General features: G+C 39.5%; 1 protein-coding gene across 1 annotated transcript in view; it reads left to right on the top strand.

Moving 5' to 3' along the window:
• Positions 1-15,717, top strand: part of LOC134794205 (muscarinic acetylcholine receptor DM1) — a 103,699-nt gene extending 87,982 nt beyond the window's left edge. Inside the window, exons 3-5 of the mRNA XM_063765951.1 lie at positions 5,088-5,196; positions 12,699-12,877; positions 13,259-15,717. Of these exons, the coding sequence (XP_063622021.1) occupies positions 5,088-5,196; positions 12,699-12,877; positions 13,259-14,051 (1,081 nt within the window). The 3' untranslated portion in view covers positions 14,052-15,717. The remainder of the gene's footprint in view (positions 1-5,087; positions 5,197-12,698; positions 12,878-13,258) is intronic.
• Positions 15,718-16,143: the final 426 nt, after the last annotated feature.

Below are 16,143 nucleotides of genomic sequence, written 5' to 3'. Positions count from 1 at the left end.
CTACGTTTGTATGGAGCAGCGGTCGCTCAGCTTTCCTCTTAATGTATGGGGTTGTCAAGAAATCAAAAGAGCTCCTCCAATTAGGATAAGAACTGAGCATTGTTCACAAAAGTTAAATAATGAACTCTTGAATTAGATCTATTTGTAGAGTGGCACTGATTGAAATCGTTTTAGAATAAAAATAGAAATAGTTTATTCGTGGCATAAAAAATTGGTAACAGACAAAAGAGAAAAAAAGAAGAACGAAAATTAAAATTTACACTTAACATTACAACACATATCATTACATAACAGAACAAGTAAATAGCCACGAAATGGTCCCGACTCAGCATGGTGTTAGCCTTGATGGGCCAACGCTGGTCTTCCGTCGGGGCCATGGATTTTATTGTTACAAATGATGGGCGTATTATTATTTAGGATACTATACCTAAATATCGCGCGAGAAATAAAGTTACTGTCAGTTGTGCTACGTGTAGATCGGCTTATTATACATGGGCCCGCTTGGTAGGTACGTCATTCTATCCGTTATGAAAAATACACGGATATTGATACAAAAAAAAATCGCTGGAAAATTACCATCAAAATTTGTTAACACAAAACGTGATATTTGAAAACTGTTTTTAGGGTTCCGTACCCAAAGGGTAAAACGGGACCCTATTACTAAGACTTCGCTGTCCGTCCGTCCGTCCGTCCGTCCGTCCGTCTGTCACCAGGCTGTATCTCACGAACCGTGATAGCTAGACAGTTGAAATTTTCACAGATGATGTATTTCTGTTGCCGCTATAACAACAAATACTAAAAACAGAATAAAATAAAGATTTAAATGGGGCTCCCATACAACAAACGTGATTTTTGACCAAAGTTAAGCAACGTCGGGAGTGGTCAGTACTTGGATGGGTGACCGTTTTTTTTTGCTTTTTTTTTTGTTTTTTTTTTTTTTTTGCATTATGGTACGGAACCCTTCGTGCGCGAGTCCGACTGCCCGGTTTTTTTTAAACGCAATATTCATGGAGGAACAAATAGGGAATACTACGCAAAACTCTGCGTAGAGGACGTCACTAGCACAATCATAGGTCATAGCGTCGCTAGCACGATCGATAGAGAGGCAGATAATGAAATTTCGATTTTCGCGTTTCGCGGTAGGCCACCTGTAAACAAACCGCCTTGATGGATCAATGTTATAGTGAACTTGTCAAAAACTGTTTAAGGCCTAATATGTATAAGTTACTCTATGGTTTACTAGGTGCACTAGTGCTGCACTCTGGCGGCAGAACATTGCAGTAATACCTACTCCCAATTTTGTTAATGAATGCGACATGATAAATGTTTTCAAACGCGTTATGAAAAATGTGGGCGTAAAGGGTTGATCTCGCACAGAATGTACGAATTCTGCGTATATTTTTACTGACAAATTTAATTTAATTACCCGTGTTGTACATGTACATCAGCACGGATATCATGGTCGCATTTTTATCACTTTTCATGACATGCGTCACTTTCGCACTTTCATACTTGTTAGAACGCGACAGGCCTGGTGACAGATGATAAAAAGGCGGCCATATATTAGCCTTCACTGTTAAAAATTATGTAATTTTACATGCAAAAAAATTACATAATCCTGTAAAATTCCCGAAAAATCTGGGAAATTTACGGAAAAAGTATGGATTATGTAATTTTTTGCATGTAAAATTACATAATTTTTAACAGTGTTGCAGTACGGATATGATAGTCGTTTTTGTCTACGTGTGATAAAACGGTGTCCGTCACTTTCTACCACGCGGTGTTAAAAAGTGACAGTTATTTTATCACGTAGATATAGCCATCCATAATACGCCTGCATGCTGATTTTGAATGTTAAATTAAGCCACAACCCGCCCTACGCCTCTCGTATAATATAAATCGTCAAATAAATGATCGTACCTTTTATAAGCCATCCTCCTAATCGGACGTCAAGATAAACCATTCTTAATAGGTAGCGTACTCGTACCTCCATGCCACGTCATTACTAATCGTACAACATTTAACAAGCTTACCTTCTGGACTAATGCTAAGCTGTTTGTTAATACGAACGCTTGAAAAACGCGGGAGAGTTAAGGCATAAGGGGGAGTTTCTGGCAGCGAACACATGAAATAATACATTGTGCAACGTGGGGGGTAAGTGGAATATTGTACGAGAGTCTATTATATTCACGACAGCCCTAGGCTGGAGTCAATTAAAGACTCAATGAAATCAAATATTTTTAAGCATAAACAAAAATATTAAATAGTAAACGTCGGTATTAAAAGTAAAACTCCTTTATACACCCTGACTTTAAACAAAGTATTTTACTTATAACCTACATCATATATGGCTCGTATGAATTATTAACATAATTTAAACAAAATGATAACTTCCAAGGGAGATATAGCTTTTTTTTCACAATCCATATCTCCCGCGGGAACAATATAGAACTTAGTCCTTCAGTACACCTGATGAAATAAGGTATTTTTCGATCAAGTGTGATGAAATATTTATTTATAGGTACCTATTCCACAATTTCTTCGCCGCTTGACAACTAACCCACACAAATACAGCTGTTTGTACCTATATGCCTATTTTCGAAGCCCTAACCAGCTTAAACGTGTAGTCTAATCTGGAGCTTTGCGAGCGTCCAATTTGATTCCGTATTCAATTATTTGGTGAATTCCACCGCTTTTGTCCCAGCGCAGCGGCTAGTAGGACGATTGGATTAGTTCGTGTATTGAATTCAAACCAATTTGCATACCCCTTAAAACTTAACATGCCTTTGTTGGTTATTGTTCAATGCTGCTGGAGGCAGGGAGCAAATACCGGTATATTTTTCATAGAAATTAACCGGTATTCAATATCGGTATCTTGGTTGTTTATGTATATTTTTGCACTTAATTTAGCTAATCTGAACAATAATTATCTTTACCTAAATACTAATATTCTACAATATCAAAGAAATAATGTGAAAGCTATGAGATATTTTGATTTTTAGTTATACCGGTAACGGTCCCTGGCTGGAGGTCGATTCTAATCTAATGATTTGATATAGTTTTGATCTTGTTATGATACGACCTTGCCAAGACTCGCAGTTCATATTACGTAGACCAATAAGTGCGAGCGAATTGCCTAATGATAATGACACGACTCTACCTGCCCGATTCGAACTTTAAGATACGTCAGTTAATAGATCTAGAAACGATAATTATGGATTAGATATGTCAGTGTCAAATGTGACGTTTCTTCAAACAAAAACGTCACTATTGACACTGACACCTAATCCATATCTTTTCTAGATCTATTAATTGACGTATCTTAAAGTTCGAATCGGGTGGTATGACGCGTGCGCGCGGGGACCAATCAGCGTGAGGAATTGTTAAGGTCGTATAAAAGTCAAAACCTGAACAAATTGTTAAATCTGACTTTATCTCAAGGTTCTGTTAAGCATCCACCGCAGCTTATGGACGCTTGTAACTCTAGCACTACCCATGGTATAAAATATACTCCGCCTGGTACTCTCTTCCGACCACGTGACTGACACAAGCCTACGTCATCATGCGACAGCGCTATATAATAATATGCAACAGCGCTATATAAAGTGGCAATGTTATTGTGACGTAGGCCATGGTCTAATAAAACATGGTCTTCTATTCCCAGAGTGACACGGGCCTACGTCACAATAACATTGCCACTTTATTTCAACATAACATGTTACATGGGTACATTATACCTATGGTTAATAAGTTAAAATATTTCTTTATAATTTTATAATTTTCATTTATATGTATTTTATCTTAAATTTTACAATAACACGTCATTTTTAATTATTTGTTAGCAATATCTTCCGATTCACGAAAGAAATTTCAGACGTTCGGGTAATTCTGTTTACATTACTGGCAACACAGGATAGCGCTGTCACATTTGACAATTCGGATCTAGATAACTTCATGCCCTGACCGTCATCCTTGTCGAACGCGTGTTAATTGTTATTTCCTTCTCGCTCAGTGTCAGCAGTCGCAGTGTTTTCCAAACTTTTCACGTCGTAAGCTTGGTAATTAATGTGTAAATGTGAATTAGTTTTTCAAACGTTTGTCTTGTAGATAAATACAGTTTAATTGAATACCTTAGATTTGTTTTATTTTACTATGTTTCTACATGAATAACTTAAAATTAATGCCGTTAAAATAACTTTGACCGTTGGTTAAAATTCTCCCAAATTTTAAAGTTTGAGAACCTGTAAACAGCATGATGACGTAGGCCCGTGTCAGTAGGGCTACCGCCAATACCGAAAATCGTCAATTGCGGGCATTTTTCTCTGTCACTCTAATTACGCCTTCATTGGAGTAAAAGAGTAAGATCCCCGCAATTTGCGAATTTCGGTTTTCGCGGTAGCCCCTCAGTTAGGTCATACGCGAATCTCGGAATAGAGTACCAGGCGGAGTATATTATTATACCATGACGTAGGCTTGTGTCACTCTCGGAAGAGAAGACCATGTTTTATTAGACTATGGCACTACCTACACAAACCCTCTTTTCTTTATTAAGTTTTCTTTACACCAATTTAGAATAGAATAGAAATAGACTTATATCGACCGGGATATGAACCGTGATTACCTTTTGTATTGTGTGAATGCGTCCGGTGGTAACGTTGAAAGCGAACGCAGCCGACGTACACGAATGAGGGTAGACCGAGCGCGGTTTACACAACTTTGACACCTACCCGCTATCATCAGTTACCGGTGAACAAGATGCGTGTAACTGCGTCGAAATATCGCGAGCTCGAAAACAATACAAAAGGTAATCACGGTTCATGTCCCGGTCGATATAAGTCTAGTGAAACTAACCGTGAATCATTCAAAACTGTTACCCCCTTCATAAACGTTCATAAACGTTTTCTAAAGTTGACAAGCCGATAATAATCGTTTGTCCCTTTCCATCATACCAATACGTCGGAAAGGGACAAACGATTATTATCGGCTTGTCAACTTTAGTAAACGTTTATGAATACGGGGGTTAGAATATAAATAGTTTATTTGTTGTTAAAATGAATTTCACTGTCTAACGTCCATTTTGTTCACAGCGACGAGACGAAGGAGGTGGACGGGCGGGCGCGGTCCGAGTCCGGGGACGCGGACTCCGTGTACCACGTGCGGGGCGCGCTGCACGACTCCAGGTGGAAGGAGCAGCAGGTATTATCATCATCTGCCCCTCGGCTGAAGGTCATCTTGTTCACAGCGACGAGACGTAGGAGGTGGACGGGCGAGCGCGGTCCGTCCGGGGACGCGGACTCCGTGTACCACGTGCGGGGCGCGCTGCACGACTCCAGGTGAAAGGAGCAGCAGGTATTATCATCATCAGCCCCTCGGCTGAAGGTCATCTTGTTCACAGCGACGAGACGAAGGAGGTGGACGGGCGGGCGTGGTCCGAGTCCGGGGACGCGGACTCCGTGTACCACGTGCAGGGCGCGCTGCACGACTCCAGGTGGAAGGAGCAGCAGGTATTATCATCATCAGCCCCCCGGCTGAAGGTCATCTTGTTCACAGCGACGAGACGAAGGAGGTGGACGGGCGGGCGCGGTCCGAGTCCGGGGACGCGGACTCCGTGTACCACGTGCGGGGCGCGCTGCACGACTCCAGGTGGAAGGAGCAGCAGGTATTATCATCATTAGCCTCTCGGCTGAAGGTCATCTTGTTGACAGCGACGAGACGAAGGAGGTGGACGGGCGGGCGCGGTCCGAGTCCGGGGACGCGGACTCCGTGTACCACGTGCGGGGCGCGCTGCACGACTCCAGGTGGAAGGAACAGCAGGTATTATCATCATCAGCCCCTCGGTCGTCTTCACGATGAGGAGCTTTGACGCAGGCAATGTCAATGTTAATTGAACGTTCAAATCGCGACACAAATCGGAAATGACAGGAACGCAATAGGGAATATTAGGTACGCGAAACTCTGCGTAGGGGGCGCCACTACCACAATCCATCACAATCTGGGGGTCTACTGCGAAACAAGAAAATCGAAATTTCGTTATCTAACCTCATGCATATTTGAGCGATAAAGAGGCAGATAACTAAATTTCGGATTTCGCGTTTTCCGGTAGGCCCTTGTTAACAAACCGCCTTGATGCATCAATGTCATATTTTATTGTCTGTGAAAACTTGTCAAAAAACAGTTTAAGGCACAGTATGTATAAGTTACTCTATGGTTTACTAGAGGCGGTAGTGCTGCACTCTGGCGGTAGAACATTGCAATATTATCCCCTGTTTATCAAATAAATTGATAGCAACAGCAACACTACTGGATTCGCCATCCAAATGTACTAAACCTTTATAAACTACGCGCCTTCGGTGACTTAATTATCTCTTCTTCCTCGCGTTATCCCGACATTTTGCCACGGCTCATGGGAGCCTGGGGTCCGCTTGACAACTAATCCCAAGAATTGACGTAGGTAGGCATTAGTTTTTACGAAAGCGACTGCCATCTGACCTTCCAACCCTGACGTTTCCTGACGATGTTTTCCCTCACCGAAAAGCAACTGGTAAATATCAAATGATATTTCGTACATAAGTTCCGAAAAACTCATTGGTACGAGCCGGGGTTTGAACCCGCGACCTCCGGATTGAAAGTCGCACGCTATAACCGCTAGGCCACTAGCGCTTTTTTCGGTGACTAAATCACTTAAAAAAAATATTCATAATGGGTAGATGATAAAACGCGATCATCATAAACGTGCTCTAATTCCGGTAATTAAATTTTATGATACCATAATCCAAGGGCCGTTTCAGGAATCAAATTTGAACCCAAAACTATGGCCATTACCCGGCCCTTCAGTTTAATGTAATAATAATTCACCTGGAAAATAGGCTTTCCGGCAAAGTACCTATGCTTATTCATTTCGCGAGTCTGAGGAGTTCGGATCTCAGGGGAACTAGCGTTACGTGACCTCGAGATTCGTAAAAAATCTTCGCGCGGATTATACTGGTTCTTTTCAAATTTGGTTTCAAATCGCCTGGGCTCTGTAAGTAATTAGAATGAAAACAGCTTAAGAGTTCTTCCAGAGTTCGGCTTATCAAAATGTCTTTTCATTGATTACATTTTGATGTACACCTAGTTTCTCTTCGGTTGATGATAAAGCGCGTTAGTTCTACAGTGCAATACGTCAGCAAGGAAATTGTCTAAACCGAACCGTCATCAGTAGTCTATATTCGTCCGATTGTTGGGTGTAAGTATGCCTCCTCTCAAGCACTAAATTGATTGGGATCTGAACGAAAGCGGGACCTCGCATAAGTAAGGTGGTGGTACTAGTGCTCGACATGCTAATGCCTTATAGATGACACCTTGCTGTCACCTCTATTGACAATGACTTAAGTTTCAAGATGACATGTATTGGGATCGCGTCGAGCACCAGAACCACCACCTTACACCTTTAAATTTCTCAGCGGAGTTAAGCGTGGCTCACTCCGTGATTTCGTCGCTTTGCAATAGTAGCTAAAAGTACATCCATTCCACACCAATTTTGATGGCTAGCCATAAGCCGCGCGTGGCGCTGTCGCCACCTAGCGGCCATATCTGTCCTGATCGTAACAGACGCGTTTTGTTAGAGAGTGAGTATTCTGTACCTAGTATATTATTTATTATGTGGCGGAGTGTAGGCAAATACCAAGAAAACTGTAAAAGCATTGGCAAGCAGGGCCATTTCACAGTTCGAATAACTGTAACCCAGGCGTGTAACTAAAAGGCATTTTGAATAAAATCTCGTAAAACGGTATTCTCCATTACATTCGTAGCCGCGAATACCAGAATACTCCCGACCCGATGCAGCGGCGTTATTCCTATTGACTACGAAACAGTTTAGTTAGACGAACCATGCAGTGCCCTCACATTGAGTTTTACGCGGCCTTCAACACTAATATCTGGGAGACCGAGCTTTGCTCGGAAAACATATAATAACTTAGAAATCCCGCGCATTTTCCCAGAGATAAGACTTAGCTAGATCGATTTATCGCCCCCGAAAACCCCCATATAGCAAATTTCATCGAAATCGTGAGAGCCGTTTCCGAGAAATATATATAAACAAGAATTGCTCGTTTAAAGGTATTAGGTAGATAAAGCTCAACTCAAACGCAGTGCATCTCACTTGCACCAATATTCAATACAATGCATTGTGAGTTAGTTTACGCAGTCGCTAGGAAATATATCAGTGTCAAACTCGTGGTAAGGATAATAATAAGGTTACAGAGCCCGCCTTTAGATATGGCTAAAAGCTAGCTGCATAGAAAGATTGATTAAATCGCACATAAATACTAACTTAAACTGCATCAAAAAAATTACGCAATATGAAATGTGCAACGTCACTTAGCAGTTGATTAAAAAAACTAGTCTAAAGGTGTGCTCTCCCTGTTATTATGGATCTGGATTTTCTGATCTGGGAATTTGGAACATAAATTTAGTTTTTCCAAGACTGAGCTTAAAAGAGTATTTGGTCCTGAGTGGTATAGAGTTGTATCCACTTTATCTCAGATTTAAGAAAGGTTTTTCCTGTAAGTGAAAAGAAATCTTGAATAACTCCGCTTAACACGCAACAATAAACTGTAGAAAAGTTTACATCTATCATTTCCGCTCAGCCATTGCTCGCCCATTACCCTTCTGTAGTGGAAAGTTGGAAACCCTGCTTTCACTGGTCCGCTCCACTACTTTGGTCGCTCGACTCAACGCTTGATGAGCAATGTGAACACACAGCCAGAACTCGAGGCGTCCCAACGCGCTTTAGTATCGAAACATCGTATCTTACTAGCGTTTCTTTGCGTTTTAAGACGTTTCGTGTAAAAGAGGCCCATTCATAATGCAATTCCAGTGCCGACGTTCAAGTTACGCGAAGTTGGGGCTCTGATATATTCTATTTATCCGGCCTTCATACTTTTAATGCTTTCGCTCTGCTGTTTACAACATATCTGATTGTGGCATTGCAGTGGGTCTATTTACAGTGCGGTTGATTGTTATGATAAATATTATAAACGTTTCTTCAGTACTTTTCGTTGTCGTTGCAACACGCAAAGCCCGGGTAATGGATTTACTAATTGCCAGGGCACTCGATGTAGGTACAATCAAACACGAATGACCCTCGAACGACACTCGTACGCGACTAGTGCACACAGGCGACACAGCCATGCCAATTACTCGCTTGTAATTGATTCTGAAGTAATCTTGATGCATCGCACTTTGTCAGTTGTATTGGCTATTTTACACACTCAAGAGCAATGAAAACGGAACTTTTTGTATTGAAACATTGAGTTATTACTACTACGGAGAAACCATACCAAACAGTGAAATTGTCGCAATCACAACCTGTACCACGTGACCAAAACGTCGTAAGCGCCGTAAAATTCATGGCGCTTACGCGTTTAGGCCGCGAGATTCACGCTCTGCTTCTATGGTTTGTTGTCAAAACATCAACTCATGGTGAAAAATACTGGTTCTCTGTGCCGGTTCTACGAGTATACTTACATTATTAATAACAGTAATGCATTGAAACATTACTTTTGAGCGTACATATAAAGCGTAAAAGGCCGCTTGATCAGACGTCGGGTTTTCTGATGAATAAAGGTTAAAACGATGTGACGTAAATCTAAAGCAGCATTCAAACGTATGTATAGCCTGTCCGATTTCTAAGATCATGTTCGCCATAGATTTACTAAGGCGCACTTGATCTTAGAAAAGCGGCCAGACTATAGGTACGAGTAATAGCTTTTACTGTAACCCTACACTGAGCAGAGTACGGCATGGTCTGACAGTAGGTATGCTCTTGACATTGTGCAGCTCTTGTACGTCATTAAGCCTTTTAAAATTATTTGTCTCATCATCGTCATCCTTTGTCTAGCGCGTATATAGTCGTATACCTACTAAATATCTACAGACATTTCAGTTTGCTAGGTACTTAATTACCTCAAATGCTACTGCAGGTGTTCTCGTTGCAACACACAAAGCTCGGGTAATGGATTTGTACTAATTGCCAGAGCACTCCATGTATAGGTACATACAATCGAACGCGGACGACCCTCGAACGACACTCGTACGACAATAGTGCTGCTGCGGGTAAATGTTTGTGCAGGATTACAAGTGATGCATCGCGCTTAGTTAATTACAACGGTTGTTTACGTGTATTATAAGTTATAATACACGATCAAGTAGGTATTATGTCCCCAAATATTTATAAGAAATATTTGTATATTATGTTAGGACGAAAGTTTCTAACGTTTTTGTATGGTGATCGAAATTTTCCGTTTTCGAAATGAAAGTTTACTTAATTTCCTATAAAAAATTTCCCAAAATTTCCGATTACTTTTTGAAACTTTCCTCAACTTGCACTGCACATCAGTAGACGAAACCAATTTTCCCATTCACATTTGACACGAATCCCTCACTCGTGCGCCGACTAACTACATAGTTAATGTTGTATTTACTTATATAGTTGAATCATCGAGAGCGTGGAATTGCATATGTAGTAGTATTGTTTGTTTACAGGCATTCTATATTTGAATTTTCTATTTTCTTGTACTATCAGCATACAACCACTACAAATGCAATTCCATCTTCTCCATAATTCAACTATACCTGACATGATTTAAGACGGCGTTGCTTCAATTTTTTTCACGTTTTTACTTCCGAAAATATTACGAGTGGTTTTTAATGATAAAGGGTCCCATTTCTAGGAATGACAAAACGGAAATGTCGTGACCCTTTTCCTGGAGAACCTTTTTTCTGAGAAAAGAATGGATCAAGTTGTAATTTATTACATGAGGGTTATATGCGGTAAGATAGCGTCTAATGTAGGTAGGTAATGCCGTAAAATATACAACCCTTCCTTCATTTTGCATTTTCATAGTTGTTGCTTTGCTTATTTTGTTTTATTCCCCTTCGTTTACTGTCACTGTCATTTTTCAATACGTTCGAAACTACGAGTAGGTACAGTCGCCATCAGATATATCGGAGCGGCTTAGACGCTCACAAATATTGTCAGGCCGTTAGAGTGCGTGTTCAGAAATCGTGAACACCTTGGCCGCTCCGGTATATCTGATGGCGACTGTAGGACCGTAAAACAACACAACTATAGTCCAAAATCTCCCATTTATGGCTCGAAACTAACTTCAATATTTTGGTTTAGGTGTTACTATTATTTGAATCTAAGTGATTCAAAATTGATGCATTTTTTTATAAATGGAAGAAAACTCAGAAAATACTAAAAATAACGTTCCTTGATACTTAATAAAGTATTGAACTTGTTGACAATAATTGTAGTATGGTATTATGGTCGGTTGTTTCTATAGTGCTCACCAATAAGGTCTAAGTAGTTCTCTCTAGTAGTAGGTAAGTAGTCTCTAGTAGTTCTGGGCTGGAAGGTGAAATGGTCAATCGCTTTCGTAAAAACTTGAGATACGATAGTTAAAGCGAACTCCGAGCTACTTTAGAATACAACAGAGAAAGCGCTTAGATGACAAGATCAGTCATTCACTCCTGCATAAACGATGTCCCGCGCACAATGCTGTTGTTTTATGCTGCGGAGTCTGTGTAGTAATCTATGCTTGAAACGCTAGCGCCTCAACTTAGTTAGGCGCTAAGTGTTATTAATTTACGCGCTATTAAGGCGCTTTCAAAGGTTTCAGCTTATCTGCTAGAGGCAAGTTTCTAAGCGGTGTTAGGTTCTTTGTCTATGGAGCTGGTTTCCAGTGAACAGCTTTGGTTTCATTTATGAAATTTGACCAATTAGGTATTTCAACTTCCAAACCCATCTCAAATGTTAGCTATTGTGAAATCTGCATTTGAACAGTGGACACTGAGGCGATTATATGAGTATTATGTTACTTTTGGCACAGATATATGTAAGTAAGAAAATAAAACAAGGAAAAATATGTACACAAAAGAAGCTAATTTATCATGTCAATAACAATAATGGAATAAAATGTATTTTTTTTTATATTTACTTATGGAACATATAAAAACGGACCTAACAGAGATCAGCCACGAACGGCCAATTAGACATTTTCCACACTTCTGAAGGGCTCACAAGCATCGTGGGCAAGCATACATTATGTGCTTCCAGCAACACTGCATCTCCTCAAATCATCACCAACCTAAATCCAATCCTAATCCCACCAGCCAAAGCTCAGAATAAACTGGCACTAACCCGTACCGAAGGTCGTAAATTTGGAATGATGCCAGCATCGAATGCGCTTGGGGACAATTTGGCACGTTATAGCAAAATCGGTGTGCGGATACTATGTTTTGAATGAATAATCGGCGTGCAAGTTTGTGAGTTTGTTTTTTGGCAAGGTATGGCAAGGTATATCCCGTATCGGACTGGAGCAATTTCAGGGGATTATCTCATATCTGATTCGTTTTTCTTTTATAGGATTCGGTAGATGCCAGAAGCCCGGCTCATCTCTTTGATGAGTTTTCTGCAGATGTTTTGAAATATAGGGACTGGCTTTGCGTCAATATATTTACATATGGTGGTTCGATATTACTTAAAGGTATTATACACCCTAGCTTGGTCCTGGTTCAATAACCATCTATCCCAAAATAATAACCATAATTGGTGTACGAATGGTTTAAATTTGGCACTTATCCAGAACACATTGGGAACCCTCTTGGGAGCCTGGGGCGTAGAATACCAACTAATGTAAAATGTTTTTCAACAGAACGCCCGGTTAGCGCGGTCGCAGAAGCGGGGCTTCGCTGCGGTCCGCGCGTGGTGCGTGGCGTGGTGGCACTCCGGCAGGGAGGATCTGGAGGACACGGAGCCCGAAGAGGAGCCCTCGGACCCGGGCTACGCCACGCCCGTGTCCGTAGAGACCCCGCTGCAGAGTACCGTGTCGAGGTATATTGAATTTTAGACAAATAAAAAACAAATTGGAGTTTGGGTAAAATAAGAAGCAACATACATGGTTGGAGAGCAGCCAGATCTTGCTGTAGAACAGTATGTATATTTAAATGGAATTTAGAGCTGGGGTTGAGGTTCATCGGTGTCAAAATCTGTTAAAAAAATATCGAATCAAGGATGTTATTATTTATGACGCAACTTTACTTTGAGTCCATTTCCTAAACCCTAATTTCGATTTAGACTATATTTATTTCAGATTTTATTGTTGAGTTCCTTGTCTGGCCTTTTGTTGTGCCTAGCATAAATATGATCTCTTTTTATTTCACTATAATTATTGAGTTTGTACCAATAATTGACTGGTCGTTTTCTCTTCAACAGATGCACATCGCTAAACGTTATCAGGGACCCTTACGCCGGCCGCGGGGGCTCTGGTGGCTCGGGCGGTGACGGTGGCACTTCACCCCTCCGCCGCACATATGACGCCCCCTCCGCCCCTATCCCTGCGGCCCGCGATAGCCGGTCCCTTCCCCCCAACACCAGAATCAACACTACTACCTCACCTGCGCCAAAATCAGTTTCAGCCGACTCGGTATACACTATCCTTATCAGGCTACCAGAAGGAGATTCGGAACAAAATAGACCTACAATAAAAATGATCTCAGAAGAATCACCTCCTACAAACAACACCAGACCACACTTCCGACCAACGAGAGGAGATTCGGAATTAAATCTACATCCAGCTGGACACCCCGCGTTGACCAGAAGAACCTCACATATACAAGACGTTAGGATTCCTCTTAACGCCAAAATAATACCGAAACAACTTGCTGGCAAAGGAATAACAAAAGCACCAAAGTCGAAAAAGAAAACACAAGAGAAGAAACAGGAGACGAAAGCTGCTAAAACACTATCCGCTATTCTTCTATCATTTATTATCACTTGGACGCCTTATAATATCCTTGTGTTACTAAAGCCTCTTACCGCGTGCACCGGCTGCATTCCTGATGAATTATGGTCGTTCTTCTATGCCCTATGTTATATCAACTCTACGATAAACCCAGTGTGTTACGCATTGTGTAATGCTACTTTTAGAAGAACATACGTCAGGATATTGACTTGCAAATGGCATAACAGAAATAGGGAAGCGATGACTAGAGGTGTTTACAATTAAGATTGGATTCAAATTTATTTTACTATAAGATTAGGATGGTACCAATTTAATGATTGCCCAATTTTGGTACCTGAATAAATGATCTTTGTGGCAGAAGTTGTTTTAAAAGCCATTTATTGTGAGTAGTTTCATTTTCATTAGTGAGTTTACCGTCCCGTCCAAAGAATAGTTGTATGATTTGTAGATTTCGTAAATTTTTGTGATAATTTCTTGAATTAGTTGATAATTACTGATTTAATTTTCGCATCTTCTCCTGTTGTAAGCAGAAGATCTAATAGCCAAAGATAAGGAATTATGATTTCGTAAATAAGGGTCGAGTATTTTAAAGAGGAAAAAAAAAAGAAATTGACGTTAGTGTGGTTTGTAAAATCTCTAGTCATTTCTCTACGGTGTTCTACATGCAAGGTGTGAGCTTTTAGGATTAAATGGACGAATTTAGGCAAGAATAATTTAATAATTTATAATTGATGGACTGTCATTGCCAAATTCCATGTGATTTATAAGTATCTCATTAAACATTTTATTGACTATTTTAAGCCTGTGACATTTTCATTTGTTCCATAACTTGTGTTTTTTAAATAATATATAATTTTGGTGTCGAAGCCTATTACCAAGTCTTTGGTATGGTATTTGTCGTGACTTAGTTCTAAATTGAGTGCATAAACGAATAGTTTATAGAACAGAGAGAGTTATGCCTTGTTTTTCAAACTTGATGTGTTTTATCTTAATGTTAATTATAATGATTCTAAGCAATATTTACTTGATAATCTGTGGTACTGATTGTTCATTGCGGTAGATATTAAGAAAGTTACCTTGGAATAAATTGACTAGTACATATAAATGCAATAAAAACTACGAGTATACAAAAAATAATCTACTGTAAATAGTCTGAACCCAAAGTGATGCGCCTACTTACCAGAAGTCCAATGGAAAAGGAAATTAAAGGAACCGGTTAAATTAAGGTTATATCTGAATAACAACATTATGTGTCTGATATGAGAAATCGATACGCAGTGACCTGCAGTTTCCAAGGAATCTTTCTCAATGTACGAGTTCAATTTATTTCTGTGTTCCTGTGTTACTTCGTAATTTATAAGAATCAAAATTCTCTGTCAGTTCGAAAACATATATATTTGCAAAGTCTATCAAAATACAAGCATACAACGATATGAACAATTTAGACGATTACCTACTAAAACTAATGTCTCTCTTTTTAGATTCGAAGTCTGTGACTAGTCTACTGAAATATATTGTAAAATGTAATGTAAAATCTTACACGTCACAAAAAAGCGGGATATTAAAATTCTAAATATATGTACTTTAAATATTTAAAAAGATTAATATTGTAAAAAGCGACATTTAATTCTATAAATAGTATATACTGTATTTGTATCGGCATTATATTAATAGACATAGTGAATATAATGACTATGATATATACAAGCGAGTGTAAGTATTTACCTATATGAATTATGTAATATAAAGTCGAATCTATGAGTGTCGTACAACGTTCCTCTGTTGTGAATGGGGTTTTATTAACCTATTTATTATTATATAATATATATATATGTGTAGAAATAGAGTATTATATCATAATTAAGATAGGGTTTTAACTTATCATAATTTTGTACAAATAGCAAGAATTACGCATTTTACCATTTTGATTCGTTTCCAAATTACTATGCAAAAATAAAACAAGCCCGAAGTGATCCCATAAGTGTTCCGTAAACAAAGTTTTGCACGGAACACTAAAAAGGAAATATTTTTTTAGTCTGCTGTTATTCATTTCAGCAAACAAAGGTAATCTTTAAGTCATTCTGCTTAACAACAGTCGAGCGGCAAAACTATTATTTGATTAGCAAGATTTTACACTTTAATAAATAGAACAACAAAAAAATATGTAAATACTTTTTCAACAACATGCAGACGAAAATTCGTACCCTAGTTAACACCACATTGGGCTCTTGCCAATAACCAATCTGTGCCTGCATTTGAAAAATGCTTATGGACAATGATTAAGATAATTATGTTATGCTCAATTGTGAGTAGAGTACACTGTAAGTACTTCTTATTTTATGTTACCATCTGATCC

The sequence above is a fragment of the Cydia splendana genome, chromosome 10 (genome assembly GCF_910591565.1).
Source record: "Cydia splendana chromosome 10, ilCydSple1.2, whole genome shotgun sequence".
Classification (NCBI taxonomy): Eukaryota; Metazoa; Arthropoda; class Insecta; order Lepidoptera; family Tortricidae; genus Cydia; species Cydia splendana.
This window is presented reverse-complemented; position numbering and strand designations above follow the sequence as displayed.